Raw genomic sequence first — 15,668 nt, forward strand, 5'->3', positions numbered from 1 at the left:
CACAGCATGGTGTCTGTGGGCTTCATCCAGCTGCAAGCCAGCAGCTGTTTCCTGAGGGGGGGGGACATCTGTTGTCATATTCTGGGTTTGCAGCAAAGTGTGGAATAGCAGGAATGCGGCAGCAGAAGCTATACAGTGGCGACCAATGGTCAGAGGCAGCGGTGCTTCCAAATGCCAGTTGCTAGAGGCTGCAGAGGGGAGAGTTGCCCTCATGCTCAGGTCCTGCTGGCAGGTTTCCCACTGGGGCATCTGGCTGGCCGCTGTGAGAACAGGAGGCTGGACTGGATGGGTTCCCTTGGGCCTGATCCAGCAGGCTCTTCTTATGTTCTTAAGGCTTGTGGATGCCTTCCGCCTTCCTGGAAGAGGCTTATTAGCAGCACCCTGGTCGGGTTATGGCCTTCCTCCCCACCATGACCTGAAAAGGCCCAGACAGAGCCGACTCACCCATGAGGCAAGGTGAGGCAACTGCCTTAGGCAGCAGGATCCACCATGGTAGAAGATGTCAATCTTTCTCCCTTGTTCCTGATGTAAATCTTCCCTTACCCCTTCTTGCCTGGTAGGGAGGGGGTGCTATTTTGGAGTCTGCCTCAGGTGCCAAAATCTCTGGGGCTAGCCCTGGGGTCCAGGGCATGCCTCCCTTGATGTCTGCAACACTTTGAAACCAGTGTTGAATGATGTAAATTAAATGTGTTCATGTCTGGGGAATTTATTTAAGATTTGAGGGATGGGAGGTCCTGGACACAGGGTGCAGCCATCTATGTCTGCCAGTAGGGATCTGTTGGCCGAGAGCCCACTGTGTCTCACGCCCTTTCCCCTCTGCATAGCTGCCTAATGGGTAAAGGAGCTGCCTTCTCCCCCTGCCTTGGATGCTTGTCTGGCTTTGGGCAGAGATGTCAACAGATGCCGTCTTCTCCCACTGTTGCTGAGGGTTGCTCTGTCTCTCTCTGTCTCTCCTGCCTGGCTTTGAACGTGACTTGCTGCTGGCCAACTCATCGTTATCTCATTGCAATCCATCACTCCTCCATGGATAAGAATGCAGGAAGAGCTGTGATGGATCAGGTCAACGTGGGCCTGTCTAGCCCAACATCCTGTTCTCACAGTAGCCAGCCAAATACTTCTCCTGGGAGGCCGCCAACCAGGGTCTGAGCGCAACAGCAACTCTCCACACTTGAAATCACAGAAACTGGCAATGGGTGTAGAGCAGAGCCATTGTGGTTAGCTAGCAGCCACTGCTAGGCGCATCCTGAGTGAAGTTGGTGGACATCCCTACTTGTTTTGGGAGTGAAACCCACAATTTAACTATGCACTGTGCTTTCTATTGCCTGGCCTGTATTCTGTGGCTTTTGGTAGAAGTGGAGCCCTCTTTTGTCCGAAGGTTCTTCTTTGATTAATAATCCCCTTCTCTGTTGGCACTGGAGATAGGTAAAGGTAAAAGGTAAAGGACGCCTGGACAGTAGACATAGTCAAACTTGACTCTGGGGTGCAACGCTCATTTCGCATTTCAGGCTGAGGGAGCCAGCCTTTGTCCACAGACAGTTTTCCGGGTCATGTGGCCAGCATGACCAAACCGCTTCTGGCACAATGGGACACTGTGATGGAAGCCAGAGTGCATGGAAATGCCATTTACCTTCCTGCCACAGCAGTATCTATTTATCTAATTGCACTGGTAGACTGGTAGACTTTCAAAGTGTTAGGCTGGCAGGAGCTGGGACAGAGCAACTGGGGCACACCTTTGTTAAGTGGATTCGAACTGCCAACCTTCCGATCGGCAAGCCCAAGAGGCTTGGTAGTTTAGACCACAGCACTACCAGTGTCCCATCCTATCCCCTACAGTGGAATGGGCTTCCTTGGGAGATTGTGGACTGTCCTTCCTTGGCGGTTTATAAGCAGAGGTTGGATGGCCATCCGTCGGGGATGCTTTAGCTGACATTCCTGCATTGCAGGGGGTTGGGCCCCTTGGGGTCTCTTCCAACTCAACAGTTCTATGATTCTATGATCCTGTTTTTACCCCATGCTTTGTAGACACAGGCCCATGCTTTGAAGTGCTGTGTCTGAGTTCCAAGCGGTTTTTCTTATGTCCATGCACTTTCCCTCCAAGAACTCATTCTTTCACACTGAATCTGGACAAATGGGTTTTCTGCAGATTGCCTCTTTCTCCAATTCAGTTGTGAAGTGGGTTCTCGCCTGCTTGGACAGGCAATTCTAAAGCCCAGACCTGTGCCAAGAAGTATGGCATAAAATGAAGTCTGGATGAGCCCTTTTAGCCACAGGGCCTTGCACTGTCCCTGTGCATGTTGAGTGTCTTGTGATGTTCTGGCGCAATGGGACACTTTGGTTGTTGTCATGGAGAGAAGCCTTAATTGCCATGCAAAGGACCACATTCTCTCTTTCTGATTGGCAGTGGAGCAGAGCGGGCCCCAAGGCCACCCCAAGGCTGCCCATGAGACTTTTGAAGGACCTGCCTGTTTCTGCGGAGGAGGATGAAAGGTGTTGGCTTTTCTTTGGCCAGAAGTTGGGTTTGGCTGGAGCTGTGCCAGACACAGTGGCAATGTTTGTTGCATGCCAGGCTGGAGAATGGCACAAAGGGGTGTGTGTGTGTGTGAGACACAAACGTTCCACCTCCAGGGAGCATATCTGCACCTTGGCTCACTTTTAATTTTTTATTATGTTTCTGTCCCACCTTCTTTCCTACAAAAAGCTCCAGGTTGTGTCCGTGGTTCTCCTCTTTCCTGTTTTATCCTCACAACTACCCTGTGAGGTAGGCAAGGCTGAGAGAAGACAAAAGTAGGTCCGAGACCACCTGGTGAGCTTCATGGCTGAGCAGGAACTAGAAACCCTGGACTTTTAGGTCTTAGTTCAGCACTCTAACTGCTATAACACTCTGGCTCTCATTTGCTGAGGGCCGCCCAGCATAGGAAGTACTGGGGTGCCCACTTCTGGGGTGTAGGCGCTCCCTGAACTTTGAGTGAGCCTTCCACAGCTGCATAGGAATGGAAGAAGAAGAAGAAGAGCCTTGCTACAGGATCAGGCCCAAGGGCCCCATCTAGTCTGGCATCCTGTTCTCACAGAGGCCACCTAGGTGCCCCAATGGGAAGCGAGCAAGAAAGACCAGATGGCAACAGCACTCTGCCCACCTGCAATTCCCAGCAGCTCTTACTCAGAGGCATTGCCATCATGGCTAGTAGCTGCCGATAGCCCTCCACTAATTTGCCAAGTCCTTTTGTGAAGCCGCCTACAGAAGTGAGTTCCGTAGTTTATGTTGCAGCCCGCTTCCAGGGCCTCTGGGACACAGCTGGGAATGATCCGCCTGGCTGAGGCAGGCTTGGCCAGAGCTTAAAAGAGCCGCCGCTGCCACATCCTGAGCCTTCTGCAGTCCAGGCTGGCTGTTCCTCTCCTCCTCCTCCTCCTCCTCCATTGCAGCTGCTTCTGGGCTCTTGAGGAGCTCCAGCTGGGAGCTGAGGAAAGAGCACAGGCATGCAGGAGGTGCAGTGTCAAGGACACACTGCCTATCTGTCTTCCCCATATGTACTTTATTCCCCAAATAAAGGAAGGTACAGCATCCGGAGAGCGCTGTGTTTTCTTTTTCGGTTCCAGTGGCCTTCGTGGAGAATGTGCTGGTCATAGAATAATAGAATCTTAGAGCTGGAAGGGATGCCAAGGCTCATCGATTCCAACCCCCTGTAAGGCAGGAATCTCAGCTAAAGCATCCAGGACAGATGACCATCCAACCTCTGCTTAAAAACCTCTAAGGAAGGACAGTCCACAACCTTCTGAGTGAATATTTTCCACTGTCACAGTGCTCTTACTCTCAGAAAGTTCTTCTTGATGTAGAAAGGTGGGATCTCCTTCCTTGTAACCTGAAGACATGGGCTTGGCTCCTCCATGTACTCCTTGGAGAAAAAATTGGGATATGAATGCAGTAAATAAGCTCTTCCTTTTACCTGGTTAAGAAAGCTGGAGGGAGCAGCCAGGTGGAGAAGTCAATCACAAACCAGGCATCCAGAATTCTCCACCTGCTTGCAGTTGGATCCACACCAGTCACAAAACACACTTGGTACCTGACGAATTTCTAACACTGGGTCCTCCCCTCCAGAGTAGGAGAAAAGATGATTGCTCCCTCCTCCATGTGACAGCCCTTAAGATATTTGAGGATGGTTATCATATCTCCTCCCAGTCTCATCTTATCCAGGCTAAACATACGCAGCTCCTTCAACTGTTCCTCATAAGGCTTGGTTTCCAGACCCCTGATCATCTTGGTTGCCCTCCTCTGTGTGGTCTGACCAAGGCAGAATAGAGCGGGATTATTACTTCTCTTGAGTTCTGCTAATGCAACCTAGAATTGCATTAGCTTTTTGTCTTTCGTTTTTTGCTGCTTCATCTTATTGTTGACTTGTGCTAGATCCTTTTCACCTGTACTGCTGGCAAGCCAAGTGCCCGTCATTTTATATTTGTGCAGCTGGTTACTCCTGGTTGTGTGCCTAATTGTGCTCCTGAGGGAGGGGAGAGCAGTCTGGCAGCAGTGGGAGGGCAGATGGAAATGCCTCCCTGTTTCCCTCCACACCCTGCTGCACCTCTGCTCCCAGTCACTGAGAAACAGATCCCTGTGAGGCCAGTTGCACTGTCGCTGTTGGACAGGAAAAGCCCCAGCAGGGCTGGCAGTAATGCAGTGGCGGGAGGTGTATCTGCCACGCAAGGCTTCACTTGTCTCATGGATGGGCTGCCTCAGCTTTTTTTGGGAGGGCGTGGATTCCTGTTGCTGTTTGCCTGGGAAGGGGATCTATTTGCATGGCTCTTGAGGGCCTTGCCTGCCTCTTCACATCATGTCCTGAAACTTTCCTCTTGGAGATGTGAGACTTCTGTTAGCTAACTGGACACAGAGTAGGGAGTGTGTGCCCTGTCCTTGCAGGCTAGGAACTTTTTCTGGCCTTTATTTGCAGAGCTGGTTTTCCCAGCTACCGGGGCTTGCTTCAAAATGTGGAACAGTAACCCAGCAGCTAAACGGGATTTCATATCCGTTTCCCCTCCCACTCCTCCTCTCAAACAAAGCTCTTACAGTCTCGGAAGGCAGAGCAGAAGCCGCCTGGTTAAGAAACAGTCATCAGTTCCCGTCTAAATTCTTGCAAAAAGGATAGGTGGTGGACCCCACCCTAAAAAAAGTCAACATGTCTAGCTGAGTATGCCATTAAAAGTATTTGGCGTTTCTATTTTAAAAATAAAATTGAGAAGACCAGCACACATTGGCTGAAAGCAGTTTGTTTCTTTTATTCTAGATGATTCTAGAATGAGATGCCCGCCAGATCTTCTGAATTTGAATGCATTCAGATGGGTAGAACAGCTTCCAGGGGCCTAGGGTTCTGAGACCTCCAGGCCTGACCTGAAGTCTCCTGGTTTGCCTGGTGGCGGGTGGAAATAGAAAACTCCTGTGAGCTCCTTCAGGAAGACTTGATGCAACCAAGAACAGTATTACCTTTTGATGCAGCAGCTAAAAAGGCAAATGCTCTTCTAGGCTGCATCAAGAGAAGTCTAGTGTCCAGGTCAAGGGAAGCAATAGTCCCACTCTATTCTGCCTTGGTCAGACCACGTCTGGAATACTGTGTCCAGTTCTGGGCTCCAAAATGTAAGAAGGATGTTGACAAGCTGGAATGTGTGCAGAGGAAGGTGACCAAGCTCTTCAAGGGTCTGGAAACCAACCAAACCTTATGAGGAGGGCGGTTGGGATGTTTGGCTGGAGAAGAGGAGAGATATGAGAGCCATATTCAGATATCTAAATGGTTGTCACTTCTGTTGATGCAGCCTAGAATAGCATTAGCTTTTTTGCTGCATCCTCTGAGCTGTTCATGGACAAGGTATGCCTTCCCTTAAGGCAGTGGTGGGGAGCTTTTGTGGGGCTCCATCTTCAATCAGACCCATCCAGTGTGGTCAGCGGTCAAAGGTGATGGGAGTGGTAGCTTTGGCTTAGGGAGTCGATCCATTCTGTGCCTTAGTGGTTAAGTATTAACATCCTGCGCTGGCATCCTTTCCTGATTTGCTTAGGAACTGAGGTGGGGCTGTCCTGCCATTTCTAGCTCCTGAGGTTTGGGGTTCTCAAAAAGGGACCTCACATACATACCAATTTGCAACAAACTCTCCATCTTGTGTTTCATAGAATCATAGAATCATAGAGTTGGAAGAGACCACAAGGGCCATCGAGTCCAACCCCCTGCCAAGCAGGAAACACCATCAGAGCACTCCTGACATATGGTTGTGTTTGTTTCTGGATCCTGCCACCTGAGGCAGCCACCTCACCTTGGGACTCTCACTTCTGCCAGATCCCTGAGGGAGCCCAGCAGGCACAGAAGAAGGCCAGCAGAGAAAGGGTGGTGGCTTCTCCCCCATGTCTTGCCCACTGCACCGTGCAAGGAGAAAGAGAAGCGCTTGCCTTGGGTAGTGGCCCTCTCTACAGAGAACAGGGCTTGAGAGGAGCAGCCCTGTAGCCGGATCAGGCCCAAAGACTCATCTGTGTAGCTGGATCAGGCTCAAAGGCCCGCTTCTGTCAACCGGCATCCTGTTCTCATGGTGCCTCTTCTGGGAATGCCACGAGGAGGTCCTGAGCTCCACAGCAGACCTCTCCCCACTTGTGATTCCCAGCAATTCTGAGGCATTTACTGCTTTCAACAGCCATCGTGTTCGCCTTATTGCTGAAGAGAGACCACAGCCTGGAAGCACAGGGCAGCCCCTCTCCTCCCCGCAGGTGGAGGAGCTTGGCTCTTCTTTCCTCAAAGTGCCTCCATCCCTGCAATGGACTAGGCCACCTGCCCAAACCTGCACATTGGCAGCTGAACCGCTAGAAGAAAGTGCAGTGGGCTCTGTGCTTTGTTTGGGGGAGGGTGTGATGGCATCCCAGCCCCCCCTCGCCACTTACGCATGCCTGCAGCCTGCCACCCACTCCTCCACCGTTATCCCTGGTGCAGGCTGCCAGGCACGGCCTTGGCGTGGACAGAGCCCTTCGCCGGCCGCTGTGCAAGGGCTCTGTGGGTTCTGGACCGTCCTGCTGGCATTTGAGCAGCACAAAGGGCCCTTGTCTCATCCAGGGAAACAGCTGGGGGAGCTCCCTGCAGTTGCTCTTGGGCTCATGTGACTCTGGCAGGGAAGGGCAGCCCAGCCCAGCCCCTCTGTCCCCACTTGGCCCTGGAGCTTCTCCTGGGCAGAGCTGCCTGGCTTGGGGGTCTTTGGTCCAGAGGAGGTGAGAGAGTGCACCATGGCAGGAGGACAGGCTGGCTATGGGGGTCTCTCTTAGTTCTGCAGCCGGCCAGCCTTCCCCGGGACGCCTCTTTCACACCCGTTAGCATCCTGGTCCCTTGCTGGGGCTTTGAGGGTGAGTGGAAGCAGGGAGGCAAGTGGAGGGAAGAGGGCAAAGTCCAGGTGAGCTGAAGTGCAAATGGTGGGGTGATGCTCGTGGGGGTCAATGGGTGTATTGCTCTCCCTGGCTGTAAGATGGGACTGCTGCAGGGCTTCTTGGTGGGGGCCTGTTTTTAGGAATGAAGAGAACCCCGTGGCTGTGGGGAACTTAGCAAAGAGGGGCAACACTGTATGAATGCTTTGCCCCAAATGGAAGGGTTTGGGGCCCTGCTGCCGTCTGCGTGGGTGTAGATGCCGCTGTCTGCACTGTTTGAAGAAAGGGCTGAGCAGACAGCTGCAAGGATTGTGACTTGTTGCTTGTGGTTGCTCTCAGGGCCAGCCCAATGATTTTACCACTTGAGGCAAACCCCAAAATGGTGCCCTCTCCTCTGCGCCAGGGAAGAGGGGTGAGCGAAGATCTGCATCAGGAACAAAGGGGAACTATAAATCGACATTGGGACTCACTGCCTCTGTGGATCTTGCCACCCAAGGCACTTGTGTCACATGGCCTCATGGGTGGGCCGGCCCTGGTTGCCTTGCTACTTCGAATCCTCAAAACCTGTCCTCAAATTACTGTTTAAAGCAAGTGTTAGAAGATTGGGGGGAGCGTTCTCTCTCTGTATAACCCTTCTAACTCTGCCTGGTGAAACAATTTTGCAGCTGGAATTTGACCCAGCCTCATTTCTGAGGTTTGTGTGGCTCTTCACACAAGTGCTTGGGCTAAAGGGAAGGACTTATGCCTCACACAGTGAGCCCTTTGGGGAAGCTGGCCCAGTTTGGTGTGTGTGAATTGCCTGACCAGCCCCTGTGGCAAGTGCCCAGGAGGCTGGATCCCAGCTAGGCTTTATCATGGACTGGTTGGACGAAGAGGAATGGTGCAGGGAACCAGCTGGGGAACCCCCAAGGGAGGGAGGCTCAGAGCCAGGGGATTGATGGTGGGATGAAAATGAGCAGTCAGAGGGAGAAACCTGTGAGGAGGAGGCCTTGGAAGCTGAAGAGGGGGCTTAGAGAGTAGGGAGTGTCTGTAGCAGAGACAAGTCCAGAAGCTGAAGCAGGAGGGAGGGAGGGAGGAGAGAGGCCAAGAAGAAGAGGTGAGTCAGACTGGTGAAGAGTCACAAGTGTTTTTTCCTCCTGCTGTGACAAGCTCCCCTCCGCCTGGTCTCCCAGAACCAGGAAAGGCATGAAGAGGGTGGAGAAGTCAGCTTCACACAGGCGCAGACACAGTCTCAGATTGCTTGGGGGAAACCCTGGAAAGGAGGGGACTTAGGCAGCTTTGGGGAGGCGGGAACCTTCAGTCTCAGCAACTGCTTCATGGAGGCAAGACCTGTTAGAGATGAGTTGCTGTGCTCATTAGGCCTGGCATTCCTGTGCAGATCTTGTTTTTGCTAGTAAAGAGTTAATTCCAACTTGCACAGTGTCATTTACTGCTGGCTCGCTCCAGGCAGGCTTGCACATTTGAATGAGCTCCCAAGTGGGAATAATTAGGCAGAAATAAGCAGTTGTACAAATATAAGATGGGGGACACCAGGCTTGCCAGTAGTACACGTGAAAAGGATCTAGGGGGTCTTTGTGGACCAAATGCTTAACGTGAGTCAAAAGTGTGATGCAGCAGCAACAGAAGCTAATGCTATTCTTGTATCCAGATCAAGGGAAGTTGCAGTACCATTCTATTCTGCCTTGGCCAGACCACACCTGGCATACTGTGTGTCCAATTCTGGGCAACACAATTTAAGAAGGATATTGACAAGCTGGAAGGTGTGCAGAGGAGGGCAACCAAAATGATCAAGGGTCAGGAAACCAAGCCTTATAAGGAAGTTGGGTATGTTTAGCCTGAAAGAAAGAGGAGATTGAGAGGAGATATGATAGCCATCTTCAAATACCTCAAGGGCTGTCACATGGAAGATGGAACAAGCTTGCTTTCTCCTGCTCTGGAGGGTAGGACTTGAAACAATGGCTTCAAGCAAAAGAAAGGAGATTCCAACTCAACATTGGGAAGAATGTTCTGATGGCAAGAGCTGTTTGACAGTGGAATGGACTCCTTCAGGAGGTAGTGGACACTCCTTAACCGGAGGTTTTTAAGCAGAGCTTGAATGGCATCTGCCAGGGAGGATTGTGTTGAGATTCCTTTCCCTCACAATCCCTTCCAAGTCTAGGAGTCTAGGGTTTTATGACTTATTTCTTTCACTGCGAACCGTTCTGGGTAGCCCCTGAGACAAGTGTCTGGGAGTCTGTATCCCAGTTGGGCTTGCAGCTTTGAATCAGCCCCTGCCTGCCTGCACTGATGCTTACGGCCGTGTCTCTTCACAGGTAGAGGATGGAGGGAAGGCATCCTTGTCGCAGAATATGTGTCCTGGGGACGAGCTGGTGAACATCAACGGGACGCCCTTGTATGGTTCTCGGCAGGAGGCCCTCATCCTCATCAAGGGCTCCTACCGCACCCTCAAGATGATCCTCCGGAGGTGAGAGCTTTGTGGGTCTCCCTTTGGCCTCACATTCTGTTGCCCTTCTCCTCTTCCTCCCTTGTTAAAGTTGAGTAGAGATTCCTGCCTTGCAGGGAGTTGGACTAGATGATCCTTGCGGGTCCCTTCTAACCGTGATTCCATTAGAAGACCTGCAGGTGCTGATGGTGCTCCTTAGGGGGGCTTGAGAAATGTTGACAGGGATCCTTATCTGATTTGGTGCTTCCTTGTCAGATGTGGGGCTCCTTTGACCAACTTGCTGCTGCCCTCCAGTGGCAGGAATTAGGACCTGCACCTCTTATTTGCAGCCAGCCTAGCGACAGACAAACAACAGGGTGGATGACAGGGCGCCTTGTTTCTTAGGGCTCATCCAGACTTTTGTGCAGCATTTCTAAGCTCCCTGTCCAAGTTCTTGGAGGTTTTCTGCTACAGTGCTTTCCCCCTGAAAACTCGCTGTTTGTGGCTGAATCAGAGCAAATGCAATCAGCACAAAATCCAAATTGCAATTCCGCGTTAAAGAGCAGGTTTTTTTGGGGACAGTGGAGGGGCAGAAAAAGAAAAAAGAGCTCAGCATGAACTAGGAAAATGCGGACCTGTGCCAATAAAAACATTTCTTTGACTATGAAAATAAGTGTGGATGTGCCCTTAAAATCACACCCCCATCTCTCACACCTGCTTCTGCAACTGGAGTTCCATAGGACTGGTCCAAAGCAGCCTAGATTTCATTCCCTCCATCCCCCATCAAACACCAACAATATTTTAAGGAGTTGTAATATTTGTACATAATGATTTAAGGAATCATTAAACCCTTGGGTTTCTTTTATGGGGCCAGCCAGGGCCGGCCCACCCGTGAGGCAAGGTGAGGCAACTGCCTCAGGCGGCAGGATCCACTGGAACAGCAAATCCCAATGTTGATTTTTCTTTTCCCTATTGTTCCTGATATAGATCTTCCTTTTCCCCATCTTTCCTCTCTCTTAACTAGTTTCAGAGGCGCATTTTTTTCTCTGTGAAAACCTATTTAACGCAGAAAGCAAGCTTATTCCATCTTCCACGTGACAACTCTTTAGAAATTCATAATCTTGGTGGCCCTCCTCCGCACACCTGCCAATATCCTTTTTAAACTCTGGTGTCAGACCTTGACACAGTATTAGTGTGCCAAAACTGGACACAGGACCCCGGGTATGCTCTGACCAAGGGAAAATAGAGTGGTCTTATAATCTGGACACTCGACTTCTGTTGATGCAGCCTAGAAGAGCATTAACCTTTTTGGCTGCCTGCCAATATCATTTTCAAATTGTGGCCACTGGAACTGGACACAGGACTCCCGGTGTGGTCTGACCAAGGCAGAATAGAGCGGTATATCTTCCTCCCGAGGCCGATGACCTCACTTTTCCTGCCCTCTGTCACTACTGCTTCCTGCATGGGGTGAGTGGAGGCGAAGGCAGGACAAGGAGGCCTGCAGCTGTTTCAGACAGAGGAGTCCTGGGATTCCCCCTGCAGCCAGGCTAGAGTGGACTGTCTCATCTTGTGGGGCACAGTGGGGGGGGGCAGGAGAGCTCCTCACCTCTAAGACAAAAGGATCCCCTCCTCCCCACCAGGGAATAAGGGGTGGGTGAAGAGCTAGCTCAGGAACAAGGAGGGAAGAAAGATCCACATCTTCTGTCCTTGCTATCTTGCCACCTGAGGCGGCCACCTCACCTTGACTCAAATTTGGGCCTGCCTGCATGAGGGCCTGATGGGTGGACAGATGTTTTCTTCCCCAAGCTGACCTTTTTCCTAGATTCCCATTGCTCCACAGAGCCAGGAAGCCCTTTTGCTGTTCCTCTGCATCATTAGGGGCCTCCAACATGACCACTGCCTGCTCCATGTGCTCCCTTATCTCCCTGGACATCACTTCCTCACCACTTCCTGGCTGGAAGGGGATGGGAATGGTGTCTGGCTTGGGGAGTGCAGGAGGGGGGCGGCGGCAGGAAACGCCTGCCCAGTAAGAAGCCCCTCCCTCTTGAGTAGGGATGGCTTGCATGTCCCGGCCCCTCAGCTGCTTATTCCCCACAGCTCCCAGCAGCGTGTGGGCTGGAGTCCTGGAGCGCTCCTTTGTCCTGCCGGACACTCGCACAGGTCTCCACGAACAGGTGAGTGTTCTGTGCCTGGGGTGCATGGGGCCATCCCATTTGCCACCTCCTTCTGGCATGCCTGGTGAGTCCCTTGTCTGGAGGAGAAGGGGTGGGACGAATCCTCTCTTCACTGTCTCCTACCCTAACTGGGGTGGGTGAAGACACCCTCGCTGCCAGGCCTGCTGTGCTGCTTTGCTCTGGGGTCTGCAGGCTCCCACTGGCGAGGCAGCTCAGCTGGCAACTCCCCACAGCATCTGCAGGTAGCGCTGGGAGAGGCTCCTACCTGAAACCCTGGGGAGCCATTGCTGCTGGTCAGTCTGGGTGGTGCTGAGCTGGATGGGGGGAGAAGGGGCTGGCCCTCCCATGAAGGCAGCTGAGGCCATGGGCTCAGGCGGCAGGATCCACGGGGGGTCCTGATCTTTTTCCCTCCCATCTTGTTCCTGACGCGTATCTTCCCTGGTGTGGAGCGGGGGATACAATTTTTCTATTCGCCTCCGGTGCCAAAATGTCTTGGGCAAGCCCTGGCTCTGCCTATGGGGGCTACCTATGTTCCATTTGGGAAAGCTCCCATCCTGGCTTTTTCTGGTGGCTGAAGAAGGGTGAGTCACCACCACCCTGTCCCCAAAATGAGATCTTGAGGGTTTGTGTGCTGCAAACTTCAGCTCTTCCCAGGTCGGATGTGTGAAAAGGGAGGACGGGGTGGGGTGGGGGGCTGCTTCAGCTGTATAAGACAAGGGCGAAAGCATGGAAGACTTCCTCCCTCTGAATGACTCCTTCCTTCCCCAACCTTCCCGCTGTGTCTTTTGGGTTTTTTAAAGGAGCTACATCACTTTAGAAGAAAGGAGATTCCAACTAAACATCAGGAGGAACTTTCTGACAGCAAGAGCTGTTTGAGAGTGGGATGGAAGGTGTGTGTGTGTGGGGGGGGGGAGCTCTCCTTCCTTGGAGGTTTTTAAGCAGAGCTTGGATGTACATCTGTCCGGGATGCTTTATCTGAGATTCCTGCATTGCAGGGGGTTAGACTAGATGATCCTTGGGTCCCTTCCAGCTCTACAATTCTTTGATTAAATTGGCTCTTCCAACAGACAGGAAACATCACTTAGGCATCTTTCTGAACCATCCTCTCCCTCCCACACCCATTGTACTCTTGAGAAGCAGCCCTTCCAAAGTTATAGGAATCTCTCCATCCCTGACCCATAGCTCTGCAGGGGGCTACATGGGGGTGGCAGCTAGAAAGGCTCCCAGCTCCCCATCTCTGCATGGCATCCCCCGCCCCCGCCCCCACCCCCACCCCCATGCTGCCTGCCAGAACGAGATCTTGCTTAATTCTGGCCAACCTCCAGACCCGCCTCACAGCACATTTTGTATAAATTCTGCAAAGCTGCATGTGGGTTGGCAGTGGCGGGGGGCTGTGCCTTGAGATGGCTTTGGGTGTGGGGGAGAAGAGACGAGGGAAAGATGGGGTGAGAGAGAGAGAGAGAGAGAGAGAGAGAGAGAGAGAAGAGTATCTTAGAATCCTAGAATTGTAGAGTCAGAAGGGACCTCAGGAATCTCCAGCCAAGCATCCGTGACACATGGCCATGTAGCCTCTGCTTAAAAACCTCCAAAGAAGGTGAGCCCCCCGCCTCGTGGGAGTCTGTTCCACTGCCAAACAACTCTTACTGTCAGAGAGGTCTTCCTAAATCCATGGGATCGGGTCCTGTCCTCCAGAGCAGAAGAAAACAAGCCCTTGCAATATCTCCTCTCATATTTCCTCCCAGTCTCCTCATTTCCAGGCTAAACATACCCAGCTCCTTCAACCGCTCCTTATAAGGCTTTGTTTCCAGACCCTTGATCTTCTTGGCCATTGTCCTCTGCACACCTTCCAGCTTGTCCATATCCTTCTTAAGTGGTGGAGCCCAAAACTGGACACTGGACTCTCGGTGGGGTCTGACCAAGGCAGAATAGATTGAGACTAGGACTTCCTTTGACCTAGACACTCAACTTCTGGAGATGCAGCCTGGAAGAGCCTTAGCTTTCATTGCTGCTGCATCAGTCATGTTAAGCTCCACTCATGTTCAGCTTGTGATTCACCAAGACCCCTAGATCCTTTTCACATGTACTACTGGCTGGCCAGTTGTTCCCCATCTTACATTCATGCAGCTGGTTCTTCATGCTGTGTGTGTGTGTGTGTGTGTGTGTGTGTGTGTGTGTGTAGCCTGCCCGGCCTTCTGATGGCCCTGCGGTGGAGGAGGGGAGGTGTGCCTCCTGTTTCCTCTGGCTCATTTCCTCCCCCTTTGATATGCTCCACAGGAGGGTTGTGCCTCTCATCAGGCCCCACTCATGGCACCTGGCCAAGCTCTCCGAAGTCCGGACTGAGGCTGACACCACCATGCACTTCCCGGCCGATGCCTTCAACCTCTCCTGGCACTCAGGCTGCGACCCCAGGTGAGTGGCTGCCTGACTAATAATAATAATAATAATAATAATAATAATAATAATAATAATAATTTATTTGTACCCCACCCATCTGATTGGGTTGTCTCAGCCACACTGGATGGCTTCCAGCATATATAAAAACATAGTAAAACATTAGATCTTAAAAAGCTTCCCTATACAGGGCTGTCTTCAGATGTCTCATAAAAGACATATAATTACTCATCCCCTTGATGTCTGATGGGAGGGCATTCCACAGGATGGGCTTGGGCATCTGTCTGGTTTGGCAGCACCTCTCTCCCCATGGCAGCAGGGGGCGGTGGGGGCACCCGGGGCTCTTTCTCTCAGGGGGCTGACCATGGAATTATAATATTGAAGGGTTTGAATATCACAGGGTAGTTTTCAGGATAAAGTTGTTGGCCCCCAACTCCTGGTAGCCTCAGCCAGGATGGCCAGTGGTCAAGGGCGATGGACCCTATGGCCACCTGTCATGGATGCTTGAGCTGAGATTCTTGCTTTGCAGGGGGTGGATTGGATGACCCTCAGGAGTCCATTCCAACTCTACAATTCCACGATTCCATGACTTGTAGTTCAGAAACATCTGGAAAACTGATTCCCATCATCCTCAAATAGGCGGGGGCTGGTCCTTGTCTGGGAACAGAAAGCAGGAGGAGGAGGAGGGTGTGAGTTTGACTGCTCCTTACTAGTTGCACTACCCTGCTGCCACCTCCACACCCACCCACCGCCTGCTCATGGGTTGGGCTCTGGAGTTGCTGCTGGCTGACTGGCTTCCCAGACCTATCCTGGGCCCTGTGGCACAATCATCCTTGCTCGGCTGTGGGACATTGCAGTGGCTTCGTGCTGAAGCTCTCCAGCCTGGCATTTCTTCACCCCCCCCCAATGCCTCAGATGCTTGTTTGGTTTGAGCTCATCTCCCTTCAGGAAGGGAGGCGGCTTGGGAGCCGTCCTGGCTGCTAGCAGGGAGGAGGTAATGAGTTGCAGCCTCTTGTCTGAGTGAAGGGGGCAGGGCTGCCAACGCCCTCCAGCCTGGAGTGGGGAAGAGGGCACAAGTTGCCAAAAGGCTGGGTTTTGTCGTTTCTGAATTTTCTGATGTGCTGTCAGGGCCTGCCCGAGACATTTTGCCAAAAAACCACACCTATTCTCAGGCATGGTATTGAGGACTCCTAGACAGCCGGTGTTGGGGTACTTCAACATCCATACCAAAACAGTTGGCCCTGCGGTCACTTGGGACTTCATAGTTGCCATGACGACCATGGGGCTGCCCTAACATGTCATTGGGCGG

General features: G+C 52.1%; 1 protein-coding gene across 1 annotated transcript in view; it reads left to right on the top strand.

Annotated features, from left to right (window-relative positions):
• SHROOM4 (shroom family member 4) overlaps nt 1–15,668 on the top strand; it is a 35,190-nt gene that overhangs the window by 5,887 nt on the left and 13,635 nt on the right. Inside the window, exons 2-3 of the mRNA XM_081846697.1 lie at nt 9,685–9,836; nt 14,243–14,377. Of these exons, the coding sequence (XP_081702823.1) occupies nt 9,685–9,836; nt 14,243–14,377 (287 nt within the window). The remainder of the gene's footprint in view (nt 1–9,684; nt 9,837–14,242; nt 14,378–15,668) is intronic.

Source organism: Podarcis erhardii, assembly GCF_964252035.2.
Source record: "Podarcis erhardii genome assembly, chromosome: Z".
NCBI lineage: Eukaryota > Metazoa > Chordata > Lepidosauria > Squamata > Lacertidae > Podarcis > Podarcis erhardii.